A 16,363-nucleotide genomic window follows, 5' to 3' on the forward strand; every position below is an offset into this window, starting at 1 on the left:
TCGTAACTTGTACATCGTAGTCGAGTACCCACAGTGACCTCCTAAAGGATAATCGGCACTATATTACTGCTCGCTTGAGTATCTCTCGGTTTCGATTGTCGACTCTGATGAACTCTTACTACGAAACAAACTAGATCGATGGGGATGAAACAGCAATTGAGATAGAATAATCGTTCAGGACTAGTGACTACTGACTTCACAAAAGAAAACGTAACGTCATCCTCAAACACAACCACGGTCTGCATCTTCCCTTCTCTGCATCGAAAAAGTCGAATCTTTTCACACACAACTGCCGTTAGCCGTGGGCACAGGGTCGTTGTCCTTGGACATTGATGCCGAATTGTTCCCAAAGCCGAGGCGCTCCGTCTACCTTTAGGCCTGCTCATTAAGCAGAGGCTGGCGCTCACGGTCGGTCGATTCGGGGTGGGCCACACTCCGGAAAAGAGTGTCACGTCCATAGTATTTCGTGGTGGACACGTAGAATGAGGAGACTAGAAGGACACCGAAAATGACAAAGGCGAAGATCCACTGGAGGGCAATGATCTTGACCGCAAACTGACGGAGTGCCAGCGCTGAAAGGAAGAAAAAAAATCCCACATATTAGCCAAGGTACGATTGAGGATATGTCAGCAATCGAAAGTCACTTACACAGCATGAGGAAACTCAGGCAATGTCCAAAGATGTAGTCTTCCTGCACCACAATGTGGAAGAGACCCACAAGCATGATCACCCAGATGAAGATGTTGGCCACAATTCGGCCAGGTAGGTTGTGACTGTGCACAGCGACCGCGCCATTCCAGAAGAGGGCAGTGAGTGTCCAAGCATAGGGACCTGCAACAGCAGGTAGATGGACAAAGGCAGGAAGCCCACGGTGGCGCCAGTAGGTGATGGTCTGATTGATAAAGTGGGCCGCCAAAATGACTTCGGCACCCCAGAAGTGGTTTCGAGTCCACAGGAGGATCCAGGCAAAGACGAACAGGTTGTTCAAGATGAAGTGGGTCGCAACATTGGCCGCGGCCACCACAAGAGTAGCCTCCTTGGAGAACAAGTGGTAGACGTAGCTCAGCTGAGAGAGAAGCAGAAGAATCCTACATACAACCCCTTTAGTTCACCGATTTTGAGGTCCCGAAGCCCAGTAGTTGTGGATGTAGTTCAACACGGTGCCGCCTCAGTTTGGCCCCGCGTCATGCCACTTACCAATAGATTCCAGTAACGATTGTGCTCTGACTGAAAGGTGTGTTGTGCTTTTCGGCATTCTTCCAGAGCTTCTTGCTACCCTTGGTGTCTTCGGGGGCGTGAATGGAGTAGTAAATGCCGACTATCACCACCAAGGCCCAAGTGACTGGCACAAGGACTCGGTAAGTATTCAGAGCACTGACAGGGTGCTGCTCCCGACGAGCAAAGGGATTGTACGCCGACATGGGTCAGGAAGATTATCCGTGTGTCTTTTTACAGTGAAGAGGGGGTCTTCAAATCTGCGGGTGATGAGATCCTTCAAAAAGGTGCAGAAGGAACAGGAAGACTGAGCTGGTGGAGGGAGGAGAAAATCTGAAGAGGCAAAGAAGAGGGAAAAGAAAGGTTGGGTAACGTTTGTAAACGTCAAAAAGAAGGCAAAGTGAACCAAGGCTTGACCCCGCTTGTTGCTCTCCGGGACTGTCAGGTGAGGTTCCAGATTCAGCAATCAGCTATGGTGTAATCTGACATTCTTGCCGAACCAAATTCATAAAAAAAAAAAAAGAGAAAAACAAAATACAAGAATTCACTCTTCAATCAATCTTGGGACACTTGTCCATTCCCTCATCCCATACGTAAGGTGGTGAGTTCCAAAGAGGGTTGTTCTTCCCAGTATCTCCCAAGGTTCGTGCTTCCATGTCCTGCTGGACGACAAGCGCCTGGAAAATCTCCCCGGCATGGGCTGACGGTCGGGTGACCGAGTCCAAGCGACCATATCCAGCATAGTGGCTATGTACGCTGCCAGCTGCAGGCAAGACAGGGCAGTTTGTCCATGCTCCACCCGTCAACGAATGCTGCTGGATGGCTGGATGGCTGGATGGCTGGATGGCTGAGATGGCTGAGATGGCAGAGATGGCACCTGCAGGTATGATGCGCGGAGGGTGATGTCAGAGCAGCTTAGGTTATCTTAGCGGCTCCACTCGACTTGGTCCAACCGCCGTCAGATTTCACGGCTGTTTTGGCCAACATTACGCTTTGTAGAGGATAGATGCAACCAACTATCTAGTGTCTAATGTCTACTAGCTTGGTATCGTGCCCATCCTAGTAGATAAGAGATATGGAGTGGCTTACATGGCATCCTGGTCTCTCGGATTACACTGTAGGGTTGCAGGCGTGTCGAAGGTGTAGGAGCTCCTGATCCACACGGTCGGTGAGCGGTGTCCAGGTGCTATATATGGTAGCCGCCTGTCTATGGATGCCGCCTTGTAAGTTACAGAACCTTCCAACCAGCTACCTACCTTCGTGCTATATCTTATGGTGGAAATGTTAGCCTACCTCAGTGCACAAATAGGTCAGGAACTCACAAGGAATTATCCAGCAATATGACTTATGGGCCTCAAGGTTCAACGAATAAACCTCTGCTTCTGCATGATCACAAACAATCTGATTGGTGATCGACAAACACGGCCGCTGCAGGTCGATAAATCAGGAGAGTGTCCAAAGCATGACTTGGTGAACGTGCATCTGTAAGCATCCCAGGGGTGGCTGGAGAACGGCATTGTCAATATACAGCTTGTCTGCCGTGAACCACCTGCAGGCACAGCACCCTGCACGAGGGTTGATACTTGGTACCTACGTAGTTAGTTCTAGCAAGACTTACCTGATTCATGACTGTTGATTGTGTCTTACCAATATGACGTGGGTTCTATCTTCTTCGACTGATCAACTATGCCTACTCCAAACGTTGGGAGAGATCTGCCGGCCACCTATAACATGATCTGAGCGGCCCGGTTTAGGTTGTACCTTTCTAGCCTACGTAGATCGTGCCGTCAACCATGTCAAGACTGGAGCGAACCCAACATATACTTCACCAGTGGTGCTCTCGACACCGCCAAAGTTAAAATCAATCAATGCCGGGCACAGGCTGCTGGTGCAGCACATTTGATCGTGGATACCGTTTTTACTACTAATCAAGGATGACAGTCATCTGACCTACCTACACCACTGGGTAGCGGGCAGAGATTCAAAGCATAATAGAATCTCTACGAAAGACTTACGGGAGCAACACCAGTATAGGTAGATCTTAGCTACCTGTGCATCTTGGATATCTACTAACGTATATGTAAAGATACCTAGGTGACTGCCATGTATGAGAGTCTGCCAACAGGCGGTAGCCCATGTCATTATCATGGTTGATTCAGACGAAACGTTCATCGAATGAAGGATCGAAGTGCGAGACTCCGAGTTCACATGAGTCGATAGTTGACTGGATTATCTTCTCACCCAATGTACCTCATAAGCAACCCCAGACGACGACCAACCATGTTGGATCAATCAAAGGCTCATGCAGAGGAACAGAAGCTCAAGAGGCACGGACACCGGGGCCGACGCACGGGGTACATGAAAAATGGGGGCCATTGCATCGAAACAGAGCAAGAGATTGGTTACTTCAATCAGGTCTTTCTCTTTCTCTTTCTTTTTTTGACTAAGAGTATGTTTGTATTCCCATTTTGCAGTCAGTTTCGTTCAAAGTAGGGGGGAAGTGAAAGACGCGAGTCTAGGTTTGATGAAACCAATACTTCCCATGTAGATCGAGTGAGGCTCAGGTGCTGTGGTCGAGTAATTACCGGTAAGTGGCTTGGCGGTGTCGATCCATGGACGAAGGGTGAGTAAGTTGGCAGGTGGAATCATCTCGACATCCGTCGAGAGTTAAAAACCCTCATCAAAGAGGCTTGATTGATATTGCCAAAACTGGAGGTCTTGACCATAAGCCTTCGTGGTCTAGTTGGTTATGACGTCGGTCTCATATGGATTATATGACGACCCTGCTCTAACAGGGTGGTAATCCGAAGGTCTCCAGTTCGAACCTGGACGAGGGCAAAGTTTTTGGTGTTGTTTTTACCTCCGCCGGGAACATTGGCAGGCAAACCTGAATCCGCATGGGATGAATTAGGTGGGCAAAGTTTGTATGTCCTCCATTTTCCTGCCGGTCGAGCCGGAAACAGGTCGAATCCATTTTTGGCCAAGACAGCCTATCTATAAAACACAAGGGCCACACGTCGTTCCATAAAAGTGCGCCCTCCCATGCAACATATTTACTGTGTGAGGTAACCACAAGATACGCTGAAGAAACATAAGAGCCCCGAGGGATAATGATGACTATGTCTGTCGCACAGCTCTGACAGCATCCAAAAGTTGACTGTGAATGGAAGCAGGAGCCACGATCATCCCGTAGCATCCTCCAAGTGTTCGGCCTAACCCACAGTTCACGGGTTCTCCCTCCAAGTCGGTCACCACACAGCCCAGCTCCTGAACCAGCAGCATGCCTCCCGCGTGATCCCAGATCTTCGATCGATAGTTCTTCTCCCGAGGCACCTTGACAAAAACATTACATCCGCCCTGCACTGCGATCGCCACATATCGCATCTGCGCTGACCACACATCCACGGTGTTGGGCCATGGGCAGTCCAGCTGCTTCGCGATGCGTGCATGGGCATCCAGGTTGTGTGAGGACGCCGCCTGCGTGTCCACAAATCGGATATCACTTGTCTTTTCAACCGGGGGTATCCTCTCCAGAGGCTTCGACTCGTGTAAGGCACCCTTACCCAGGGGTGCAATGAACGCCCCATGCCCAGCAATCGCCGTGAGGAGTAGTCCGTTTCCGTCCCGATCAACCGTCTCTTCGGAGACCAGTCCCGCGTCGAGTTTCAGATTCGGGCATCCCAGCACTCCCAGTCGCTGTGTGCCGTCCTCGACCAACGAAAGACATACCACGTACTGCTGATTCCTGATGAAGGTAGCTGTCCCGTCGACGGGGTCCAGAGTCCACACTCGCCCAGGTCCACAGGCGCCTTTGGCACCGAGATCAATCAACTCGAGGAGCTCGTCCCGCGAGCTCGGGGTGTGGAGGAGTGCTTCACTAGCGGCGTCATCGAGATGCACGGCCGTGGCCAATTCCCAGGTACGTTCAAGGAGAGCGGGGTTCTCGCGCAGGGCGGTCGAGTCTTCTTCGCCGACGATCTGGTCGTCGGGGAAAGTGTGATGGATCGCGGCAATGATTGAGGCTTGAGCCGCGAAGTCGGCGATTGTCACGGGGGAGGAATCTTGCTTGTCAAAGGTGCCCTTGTCGACTTCGGAAAGGAGCCTTTTCGTCAAGAGCGCAGCTCGCTGGACCGCGAGGCTCGCGAGGTGTAATTCTCTGGCGTAAGGGGGCGTGCTCATGATGATGGGTGAATCGTGGCGTACAAAAGCGGAAAAGTGTTGATGTCGACGCAAAATGGACAGCAAAAGATGAGATGAAAGTGAAAAAAAGTTCCCAGCGACCAGGCCAAGTGCTATTATATCATAGATGACTCAATTGAGAATGGAACGAATCTCCACTATCGTGAAATGGATAATCATATCCTCCCGATAGTTTCACCGGGTGGGTCACGTGGGGTACATCAACGAAGAGGATTCGATGTACGTCATTTGTTGAAGTTTTCGCAAAAAAAAAAAAAAATTAAGGCCAATTGAGCCCTATCCTCAGGACAAATGATTGCCTTTGTTGATCTCTGGGCGAAAGGAATTGTCACGAGAAGGTTGAGCCGAAGGGGACAAAATCCTTTTGGCCATTGAAATGCTTGGGGCCGAATTTTCTCAAAGTGCCTAAATTCATTTGGTCATATGGCCGATGATCGACACGCTAATTAAGCACAGTAGTCGGCAAGCAAAATGCTGCACCAGACTGGCAGACTCAGTCCAGTAACATGCAATGGTCCCTGGTCCAGTATTAGTTCTCAACAGTGATGATCTAAAGCTACAGAGGTAAGTGCAGCTGTCGAATGTGTGAGTGGGATGAGGGTGAGATTGACTAGCGAGGAGAGATTCTATCTAGGCTATGGACTGCCGTGAGACGGCAGTATCACTTTGCCATGCGAACATTTTCAAAGACCAGAGGCAATTCTCTCCTTCAAGTTCATACCTATGGCGAGGCTTGCTGCTTGCCTGGCCTCCTCAAGGCAGAATCTCCCTATCACCGTGACTCATTCAACGCATCAACTCGAGACCTACTTGGCTCATTTGCGTGCAAGAATGGTCCACAACATAAGTCGGAGATCCCTTTCCTCAGTTATCCTCCAGCTTTCGTAACCCTTGCATGGGCCCCCAAATGCACAGGGTGAGGTTGCACAAATCACTGGGTGCATCTAGCCGCGACTCGAGGCATGATGCGCTCGGTTTCTTATCTATTTGGACAATTCTGCACTTGACCTGCACCATGAACGTAAATTTAAGGGGAGTATGATTATTTCACTGTCGAACACATAGTACTCTGTCCATAGAAGGATCATCACTCATAGACTAGTACCTAATTCGCGAGGTAGCATTACATCGGTAACGGTCTCCGATGCCGGCACCGGAAGTGGCTACTCAGATGCTGGTATCAGCGAGTCAATTAGCCCTACGACTGATACCTTAAGGTATCAAAAGGACAGTCAGTGATTCGGTCAATACTCGACATGGTACGGGGGAAATCGGTGTCTGATCTCATCCCTTGCTTGTCGATCGCTGCTCAAAGAAGATAACAGAGATCCACCAAGTCTGGGTCAAGATGTTCTAGACGAACTCGACGAACTCCGTGATCAAGAGGAGGAACAGCCGGGCCGAGCCTTACCCTGGCGTGCATCGATATGGAATGCTACGTTGTCTTTTCCTCACTAAATATATGGGCCTCTTAGAGTCGAGACGCTTATAGTTCCCGTTAGGACGAGGCTGGCGAAATATAGATACAGTAGAGCTCGGAAAACTGAAGAACGGATCGGCTGCCGCTGTGCTTGCTGTGCATCTGGGTAATCTTCTACTGCACTGTTCTTTGTCAACTACCTTTCGATCGCGAGGCGTGGAATTGTGAAGTCAGACACAGTTTGAATGTGCCCAGATACCATGACCCATGACGGGCAGCACCAAGAGAATGCCATTTTGGAAGATTTCGTGGACAAGGAGTCCACTTTGGCGGAAGAAGTCCCTGTTGTGTTTGCACCCGACATTCAAGATGTGACTCTGCACTGGGATCAGCATCCTCAAGATCCTCTCAATCTTCCTGCCAGAAAAAAGATTATCTTGATGGTTATGGTGTCACTGGCGGCTTTCATCACGTAAGTCGAGACGTTCTTGGAGAGTCGACTGAGGACACCCTGGGCTTGTCTCTGTGCTGGACCTTGCTAATAGAAAGCTGAAAACCACAGATCGGCCGCTACTTCTATCGTAACTCCTGCACAATCAGCAATTCAAAAAGCTTTCAATGTCAGCTTCACACAGTCATTGTTGCCGCTTTCTCTTTATACCTTTGCCCTCGGCTCTGGGCCCGTTATCGGCGGTCCAGTGTCAGAGACAGTAGGAAGAATGCCCGTCTATTATGTCGCATTTCCACTGGGAGCCCTCTTTACGCTCGGGGCAGGATTGACGAGCAACTTTGCTGCTCTCTGCTTTCTCCGCACTGCAGCTGGATTCTGCTGGGCGCCGATGCTGACAGTAGCAGCGGGTTCAATTGCTGAGACTTTCAGTGCTAAGGCTCGGGGCGGCATGATGGCGTTGTACATTCTGATGCCGTTTCTTGGACCTGGTTTTGGGTAAGCAGAGTGAAGGGAACCATGGTGTGACTGAATGATGAGCTGACCTTTTGCCGCTCAACCCAAACAGTCCTATTTTCGGGGCATATGCTGTCAGCCGCCATGACTGGCGATGGACTCAATGGGTTATTCTGTTCATGACGATCCCCTGTTTGATCCTGATCGCGTTCAGCCCGGAGACCTTTCCGCCAGTCCTCAAGCGCAGAATCGCCTCGAGAGAGTCGGACTATGACATACCCAAGTCGACCCTTCTGGCTAATGCCCACCAGTTCGTGACTGTTACGCTCAGTCGGCCAGTCCATATGCTTTTCACTGAACCAATTGTCTCATTCATCTGCCTGTATACGGCGATCAATTTCGGGGTCCTGTTCTGTTACTTCGCTGCAGTGCCCTATATGGTCGGGAAAGTGTACTCTTTCAGCACAGAGCAGGCTGGGCTCGTGTTTTTCTCGATAGTAATCGGCTCCACTTTAGGTTTCATCACTCTTGTTTTGTGTGATATCTTTTTCTATCGACCAAAGCTCGGAAATCTCCCTCCAGGTCAAGGTTCTCCAGAGCATCGGTTATATCCGGCCATGATCGGCAGCATTGGATTGCCCCTGGGCCTATTCTGGTTTGCATGGACATCCAAGTCGAGTATTTCCTGGGCCAGTCCCGTGGCGGCGATAGTGCCATATGCGTGGGGGAATCTGTGTGTTTTTGTCTCAACAGCGCAGTATGCCCTTGAGACATACCATGGGAATGTTCTGGCGAGCGTAGCCAGTGCGATGAGCCTGGCCAGATATGTGACTGCGGGCGCGTTTCCACTTTTTATCATGAACAGTAAGTCTCAAGGGCCTGGTTTCGAGAATTCACGATTTTTGGGCTAACAGTTTCATTCAATTGTAGTGTACCAGGCTTTGCATTTGGACTGGGCCATCAGCTTATTCGGGTTTGTCGCTGTGGCCTTGGTGCCAATTCCATTCGTCTTGTTCAAATTTGGCCCTCGCATTAGGGCCAAGAGCAAGTATGAAACGCTGTAGAACGGGATCATCTACTGCAGGCTGCTCACGAACTTTGCAGCAGCAGAATAGACCATCTCTGCTGCCAACAATGTTCATGACATGTTGGAGTTTCCAGTTTGATTGTAATCCGATGTTTTCCTGTGAATTATGTTCGTATTGAAAAGACCGACGAATGAGTCAATAATCAGGTACATTTGTCAATTAGTTCCATCATTAGGCACCAACCTAGGTCGAACACGACAGACAAGGCTTCCTCGATAATTTGCCGAGTATTCGGACAGTATACGAACCGTCTGGGCTATCGTTCTGCAGTCATGGCAGGATGCTCCGTTGCCGCCAACTGTCTCAGGGAGCGGGGACTGATCGGCATTCCAAACGTGGTCCAAAGCCGGTCAAAGACCGACGACCTAGAGTTCGATGATCGTCATCAGGCATTAACGAACCCCAAGCAAACTTCCCCTCCTCCACACCGGCCTGCTTTTAGCCTAAATCCAAAACGTGGGGGGTTCAGAAATGGCATGTTGCGGGGAACAAATTGGCATTGTTCGGTTATCGGCGAAGATCTCCGGAGAAAGGCATTCCTTTTAAAAGGACAGAATGGACGAGAGGCTTAATTGACCGTGGTCGTCTCTCAGTGAGCTCCTATCTACCAGATCCTGGCCAACCAGCCCAAAATGTCCGTTCACGCCAATGGCAAGACGCCCTCACACGCATTTAGTAAATCACCGTTCCGTACTCGTGCCGATTTTCAAGACGCTTGCTGCGGTCTTTTGAACCCACTCTTGCCTCTGTTCACGCCCGGCGGAAGTCGTGTCAAAGTAGGGACGTCAACGACTCGCTTTGACGAGGCTGGTGCTCAGATCGAAGGGTATGCTCGTCCTCTCTGGGGTCTAGCCTCGCTTCTCGCGGGCGGCTATCAATACGCCGAGGCCGCGAAATGGCGCGAAGGCATCATCAACGGCACTGACCCCGAGAGCCCGGAGTACTGGGGGGATATTGAGGATTCGGACCAGCGAATGGTCGAGATGTGTCCGATCGGATACGCTCTCGCTGTGGCTCCGCATATCTTTTGGGATCCTTTGACGGACCGACAGAAATCGAACGTGACGAAGTGGTTGAATAGTATCAATGCGCGTGAGATGCCCAATACTAATTGGTCAGTTGTGCAAATTGAAATCTCTCGGGATGGGAGCCTCACGCTCATTTCCAATTTCTTAGGCTATGGTTCCGCGTCTTTGCCAACTTGGGATTGAGGAGAAACGGCGCCGACTACTCTCACAGCCGAATCGAGGCTGACATGGATCACTTGGATACGTTCCACGTCGGCGGCGGGTGGAGCAATGACGGGCCCAAGACCCATCACCAAATGGACTATTACTCAGGATCCTTTGCAATTCAATTTTTACAACTGCTATATTCAAAGCTTGCAGGGGACTTTGATCCCGAGAGAGCCGAAAGATATCGGCAAAGAGCGAAGGACTTTGCCAAAGACTTTGTTTTCTATTTCAACCCGGACGGTACGCTTGATAAGATTCCATGTGGCTTTTTCCACACCAGGCCGTGAGTCTTGACTGACAACGAGCGCTCTCCTAAACAGGTCGGGCAATCCCTTTCGGTCGCTCTCTTACCTATCGATTTGCAATGGTCGGGTTCTGGGGTGCTCTCGCTTTTGCTGATGTCGAGCTCCCGGCTCCCTTAACCTGGGGCGTCGTCAAGGGACTTTTACTTCGCAACTTTCGCTGGTGGTCCACACAGCGAGACATCTTCAACAATGACGGCACTCTGAACCTGGGATACTGCTATCAGAATTCGTACCTCACGGAGAATTACAACTCCCCAGGTTCCCCTTACTGGTGTTGCCTCTCGTTCACTCCATTGGCGATCCCCGAGTCGCATCCTTTCTGGGCCGCCGAGGAAGAAGCCTACCCAGCAGCCTCTCTTCCCGAGGTCGTAGCGCTGAAGTATCCAAAGCACATCGCCATTCGCCGTGGTGGACATTCTTTCCTGCTGTCCTCTGGCCAGGCATGCCATTACTCAATGAGAGCGATCCATGCCAAGTACGGAAAATACGCATACAGTTCATCCTTCGGATACTCCGTCCCCACCGGCGGCTATGAGCTGGAACAATACGCACCAGACAGTATGCTGGCGCTCTCCGAAGACGGCGAATTCTGGAAGGCACGTCGACTGGTCGAGGAGGCGCACTTCGAAGAACCAGGTCAAGACGGCGTTCCCGTCCTGATTTCTACCTGGAAGCCCTGGTCCGACGTTGAGATCGAAACCATCCTAATTCCTCCTGCGCCCGAGACTCCGAACTGGCATATTCGCGCGCATCGCATTCGCTCCGGCCGAGCCCTGAAGAGCTCAGAGGGAGCCTTTGCCATCTACGGATGTCGGAGCGATACTGGGCGACTATTGGGACCCATGGAAGGACCTGCGAGTGAAGGCACGATGAGTGGCTCTGGAAATGCACTTGTTCTCTCCTCGGCTGGCGTCGTGGGCATTGTTGAGCTGCATGCTTCTGGCGTGCGCGAGGGCAGAATTGTTGTTGCTGATCCTAACTCCAACATTATTCACGGTCGAACTCTTCTCCCTTCCCTGGGGGTGGATATTCGAGCGGGCGAGAAACAGTGGTTCGTGACTGCCGTCTTTGCAATGCCTGAGAATGTGAAAGACTGGCAGTCTGGCTGGGAACAGAAGCCTAAAATCCCGGAGTGGTTGAATGAGAGATTGGTGACATGAGATAGCTTGTCCTTTTCTTAAACTTGATATGATATCGAGCAGCTTTTGTTCCTTTTGTACATAGCTTCGAATGCACGGCACTGATTGAATCTTCGATACTCACCGTGAACTACTTGGAGTGACCAGGCAGGGCTCAGCTGATCTGTCTACTAAGTGATCAGACGGACACAAGTCTCGCAAGACCACAAGAGAATGTAAAATTACTGTCGTACCGCAGGGTGTCGCATCCGTGAAACTTGAAGAAAGAGGGAAAATTGTGTTCTAGAGACGGTGTTTCATAATGACTAGTATAAATTGTATCAAATATCAAGCTGCCAATTGTTTCATACGAGAGTTGAAGCTTGATTGGAAGGAGAGCCATCGAGCTCCGAGACGCGCGGAGTACGTTGTTCGAGCATTGGGATGCTGGAACTCTAACCTGCATTCAGAGAACCTTGAACTGCTTGAGAACTAGGACGGTCGAAGTGTCAGTGGTGTCTTCAATGGTCGCCCTCAATTCACAGCGAACACTTACTAGTTGCATGGGCAAGATCCTCGGGCTTCGAAGCCTGGACATGGAGGCTCAGGTCATCGAGTGATCGATAGAGGTGATCTTTGTTGTGAAGGCAGTAAGTCTTGTCATGGGAATTCGCTCCCTCGGGGACCCTGTCGTTCAAAGAAACAGTTAGTCTGGGGTTTTTATTCACAAAAAAGGCCCGGCACCGCATTGGGAAACTCACCACGTGATAAAGACCAGCTTGTGTCGTTTCTCATCTCCAGTAGGGCCATCGTAGGTGAACTTGGTGACCATATAACGAGGTGCATCAGTGGTCAGAAAAGAAACTATCTCATCATGATTGTCTGATTTGCCCGACTTCGCCACAGAAATCTCTTTCTTGTGCCAATCTGGGACGAAGACGATGTAGTCCAGGGTCTTTGTTTCCTTGAGCGTGTCAAACTGCTCCTGACACTCAGGCTTGATGGTAGCGAAACCGCGAGTCATGGTTGCTGATGGGAGGCTGCTGTTGTGCTCGACAAGTTGATGGAAATGAAGCAACGCAGGGTTGGTAAGGTGAAGTGGCTGAGTGAGAGGTGCAGAGTGGAAAAAGAGTGATCGTCGGGAAGGTTACCCCAGGTTTCTTAAATGGATGTCCGAATGCGGGGAAGGTACCACTTTCCCCATAGAGCTTCTCAATGGAGATTCCTGACGTAGCCGACCAAAGACCAGGCAGCATTTGTTAGGTGGTTCCTGAAGCTTCCATGGTCTGCAATTCTGAATATGAATTAATATCTTGTGAAACTTGCTAGATGACCCGAAACAGGGTCTGTCCTAATTACATACCACACCACTTTTCAATCACCTGTCGCCGCATTCGTCGGCTGCATCCATGAACTCTCACTCAACATGGAATAGGACTCGTGTCTTGTCCATGCTTCCTCTTTACCCGCACAATACGTTCGACCCCCTCACGCAGAGATAGAATTGCCATGGACACGACAGCCGCTAAAGTAAACCAGTATCATTGATCCATGACAATGATGCTTGGATGTCGATGTAGTGTGTTCATGATCAACGCCGAGACGTCGCTGACAGGATCGGATCGTGCCCGTCGCTAATGGGATGATTTGTGTAACTCAGAAGCACAGAAAATAAGCAGGTTATGGTGCCTGCGAGAGCGTCGGAGTAGTATATTGTCCGACAGTATTTGGACTATGCTCGAATCTAGGTGTCAAGCTCCCTTTGCCCACGCCTGCTCGAGGGTGTAAGGCTTAGTGCCCTAATAATTGACCGCCTTGCATCTTCTAAAAGTTTCCTGACTCAAGGCTTCTCCATTCACGGATCAAGTCGGTCCACCAGCTTGAGCCTTTCATTCCTTGCAGCCTTGCACCACTGTATGGTACCTGATACCGCCAGCCGAATACCTGTGGACCTCGGTCCTCAGCTTCGTGGCAGTCCACCAGTTAGTTAGTTAGTAGTTAGTTAGTTGTGCTTATCTAAGCCTAGCGCTACGTGCCCCCCGACTGCAGTACCTTCCAGTACCTAACCGACCGTAAGTAACTTAAGACAAGGTACAAACGACCTGGCACCCACCGCTGCCGGTCAGGCCGGCGCCCGAAGGCTCAGCCCTGTCCCGCTAGACTGGAAGCTTCTCCGCATTAGTCACATGTTGCCATCGTATCTTTCATTTCTCAGCCTCATGATCTTCTTTCATGGATTGCTCATATTTAGCCGCTGACTCGTGCTCGCATTCTCGTCCTTTGTCCACTGCATTTCGCATCGCTTTGCGCTTCTTTCATCAGACTCTCAATACCCCCTAATCCTTCGTTATGGCTCCTCTGAGTATCTCAAAGGGGTCATCTCCCTCCCCCACGCGCGGAGAATCCTACGTCCAAATGGCCGATACCGATCTCGAATCAATCGGCCGCCACTGCCAATTTGAATACTGTGGTCAACTCGACTTTCTTCCCTTTCGATGCGAATCATGCAGGAGTACCTTCTGTCTTGATCACCGATCTGAAACAGCTCACAAGTGCCCTCACGCCGGGGAATGGGCGCGCCGGCGCAACGGCGCAACGAATCCACAAGGGAACAGCACGCCGCCTGAAAAACCCAACATCTACAACTCAGATCAATGCGCCGACGTCTCATGCAAAACGCTGATCAACACCCTCAAAGACCCCGGTGTGCGCTGTCCCAACTGCAATCGCCAGTACTGTCTCAAGCACCGATTACGAGAAGAACATGACTGCGCCAAGCTTACCCCGCTAGGCGCTCGGCAAGGCCCCAGCCCCAACGAGACCATCAAGTCGATGTTCTCGCGGATGCGAACCTGGGGCAAGGAGAAGCAAGAGGCGACGTCCAAGCTGATTCCCAAGCCCAAAGTGAAGCCCAATAGTCCTGCAGCACGCTTGGCCAGCGTGAACCAGATGAAGCGGACGGCAAAGGGCGAGGCGGCCGTACCGGCCGATAAACGCATATACCTTCACGTGGTTGGGACGGCGGATACGCAGGCTGCTGAGCCCCCCGCTGGGGACCTCTACTTTGATACGAGGTGGAAAGTTGGTCGGGTTCTCGATGACGCTGCGCGCAGGCTGAAGGTGGAGAATTTGAACAACCGTGGGGGCGGGGAGGAGGCGCGGTTGCGGATATTCCATGTTGAGTCGGGAGACTTCTTGGAATTCTCGCAAACGATCGGAGAAGGGAAACTGAAATCAGGTGATACCATTGTACTGCTGCGCGGTGCTGGGCTAGTCCTGGAGAAAGCCTGATCCAGGCACTTTTCCGCGACCTACTGTTCTCCCAAGATCTATATTTGTTTCTTCTCATCCAAGGATGACAATATCTCACTGCAGACGTGGACGCCGCCTATAAGCGTTTCTGTTACCGGCGATAGATTTTGACACCCATTTAGAGCGTGGCGTGTTGCCATTTTCCATGTGCTTCGACTTGAATCCAACTCGACTTTGTACAATGAGTGCCATTAATTCTTCCCCATGACGGGTATCATCTAAAGAACATAACAAAAAGCAATTTTGAGATATGCTTCCACGTCAACTACACACTCATCTTCATTTTGATGGTCTTGTGGGGCTTGTAACCCACAACCTCGAATTCATCTTCCTTCCAGCCGTCAATCACAGCACTGCCGCGATCATCTCGCTTGATGACCAATTCTGGGAATTCGGTCGGCTCACGGGTCAATTGCTCATTGAGCGCATCAACGTGATCCAGGTACACGTGAGCATCGCCCATGGTATGGATCAAAGTGCCCGGATGCAGGTCGGCTGCATGGGCCAGGATATGCGTTAACAAGGCGTACGAGGCAATGTTGAACGGCACCCCGAGACCCATATCACAAGACCGTTGATACAACAAGCATGACAAGGTACCCTTTTCGTTCGGCTTTCCCGTCTCCTCATCCAATTTCATACTAGGAGGGAAAGACACGTAGAACTGGGCAAACATGTGACAAGGTGGGAGCGCCATCTTTTTCAAATCGGCCGGATTCCAAGCGCTCATGATAATCCGACGATCAAAGGGCGAATTCATAATCTTGACCACAACCTCCTTGAGCTGATCAACACCCTGACCCGTATAATCGGCCTGCGCATCCACGTACTCCGCGCCGAAGTGTCGCCATTGGAAGCCGTACACGGGTCCAAGGTCGCCCTCTGCTCGATGGCCCAGACCGACCTTGTCGAGGAACTCGCGACTGCCGTTCCCGTCCCAGATTTTGATTCCGGCCTCAGATAATGGCAAAGACGACGTTGATCCGGCAATGAACCAGAGCAATTCCGCGAGGACAGCACGCAGGAAGACTCGCTTTGTAGTCAGAAGTGGCAAGACTTTGATGGGATCTCCACCATTTGGATCTGGCTTGGAGAGGGAAAAGCGCAGCTGAGGGGGTGCAAAAATGGAGCGAGTTCCTGTGCCTGTTCTATCGGGCCGGTGTTCGCCGTTGTCGAGGATTGTGCGGATCAGGTTGAGGTATTGGTGTTCTTCGTGCGACGGGTCGTGATGCGCCACAGGCTTGGAGTCGGCCAAAGGGCCTGGCTGATCTTGTGTCATGACGGCAATTGGTGTCAAATGAAACAGGCGTAGAAAATCTCAGATTGAAAACGCCTTTTGCAAGTACGAACGGTCGTTGTGGCACTGTGGTCAGTCGAATGATTGTAAGTCAGTGTTCCTTAAAGTGGTGGAGCAACCAGAGGGGCTCGACGCGGCCCTGACGCGACGCGCTTGCGTGTGTGACTCTTATCTTATCGCCAAAACCACTAGAATTTTGGCGGGGCCTAAAGCCAGCATTGGCATGTTTTTTTCAGATGAACAGCTGTGTCTCAAATAGATAGGGAAAA

At 50.9% G+C, this 16,363-nt stretch overlaps 7 protein-coding genes across 7 annotated transcripts; 3 read left to right on the plus strand and 4 right to left on the minus strand.

Annotated features, from left to right (window-relative positions):
- Positions 1 to 372: 372 nt before the first annotated feature.
- N7539_006787 (DUF1774 domain-containing protein) lies at positions 373 to 1,421 on the minus strand (the record flags this gene model as incomplete). The annotated part of the gene is made up of 3 exons (XM_056936388.1): positions 373 to 572; positions 649 to 1,088; positions 1,198 to 1,421. 3 exons carry the CDS (start codon positions 1,419 to 1,421, stop codon positions 373 to 375), a joined length of 864 nt encoding a protein of 287 aa, XP_056788323.1.
- A 2,911-nt stretch (positions 1,422 to 4,332) lies between these two features.
- Positions 4,333 to 5,394, minus strand: N7539_006788 (inositol monophosphatase family protein; the record flags this gene model as incomplete). Its single annotated transcript, XM_056936389.1, has 1 exon — positions 4,333 to 5,394. The coding sequence occupies one exon, from the start codon at positions 5,392 to 5,394 to the stop codon at positions 4,333 to 4,335; it is 1,062 nt and encodes a 353-aa protein (XP_056788324.1).
- A 1,701-nt stretch (positions 5,395 to 7,095) lies between these two features.
- Positions 7,096 to 8,803, plus strand: N7539_006789 (MFS transporter; the record flags this gene model as incomplete). The annotated part of the gene is made up of 4 exons (XM_056936390.1): positions 7,096 to 7,307; positions 7,398 to 7,781; positions 7,852 to 8,603; positions 8,670 to 8,803. 4 exons carry the CDS (start codon positions 7,096 to 7,098, stop codon positions 8,801 to 8,803), a joined length of 1,482 nt encoding a protein of 493 aa, XP_056788325.1.
- A 656-nt stretch (positions 8,804 to 9,459) lies between these two features.
- Positions 9,460 to 11,527, plus strand: N7539_006790 (glycoside hydrolase family 154 protein; the record flags this gene model as incomplete). The annotated part of the gene is made up of 3 exons (XM_056936391.1): positions 9,460 to 9,941; positions 10,004 to 10,302; positions 10,383 to 11,527. 3 exons carry the CDS (start codon positions 9,460 to 9,462, stop codon positions 11,525 to 11,527), a joined length of 1,926 nt encoding a protein of 641 aa, XP_056788326.1.
- Positions 11,528 to 11,951: 424 nt separating this feature from the next.
- On the minus strand, positions 11,952 to 12,509 carry N7539_006791 (uncharacterized protein; the record flags this gene model as incomplete). The annotated part of the gene is made up of 3 exons (XM_056936392.1): positions 11,952 to 11,977; positions 12,042 to 12,172; positions 12,247 to 12,509. 3 exons carry the CDS (start codon positions 12,507 to 12,509, stop codon positions 11,952 to 11,954), a joined length of 420 nt encoding a protein of 139 aa, XP_056788327.1.
- A 1,325-nt stretch (positions 12,510 to 13,834) lies between these two features.
- N7539_006792 (AN1-type zinc finger protein) lies at positions 13,835 to 14,776 on the plus strand (the record flags this gene model as incomplete). Its single annotated transcript, XM_056936393.1, has 1 exon — positions 13,835 to 14,776. The coding sequence occupies one exon, from the start codon at positions 13,835 to 13,837 to the stop codon at positions 14,774 to 14,776; it is 942 nt and encodes a 313-aa protein (XP_056788328.1).
- Positions 14,777 to 15,062: 286 nt separating this feature from the next.
- N7539_006793 (thymidylate synthase) lies at positions 15,063 to 16,076 on the minus strand (the record flags this gene model as incomplete). The annotated part of the gene is made up of 1 exon (XM_056936394.1): positions 15,063 to 16,076. The coding sequence occupies one exon, from the start codon at positions 16,074 to 16,076 to the stop codon at positions 15,063 to 15,065; it is 1,014 nt and encodes a 337-aa protein (XP_056788329.1).
- Between the last annotated feature and the right edge of the window lie 287 nt (positions 16,077 to 16,363).

Source organism: Penicillium diatomitis, assembly GCF_028827545.1.
Source record: "Penicillium diatomitis strain IBT 30728 chromosome Unknown utg000009l_segment0_segment0, whole genome shotgun sequence".
Classification (NCBI taxonomy): domain Eukaryota; kingdom Fungi; phylum Ascomycota; class Eurotiomycetes; order Eurotiales; family Aspergillaceae; genus Penicillium; species Penicillium diatomitis.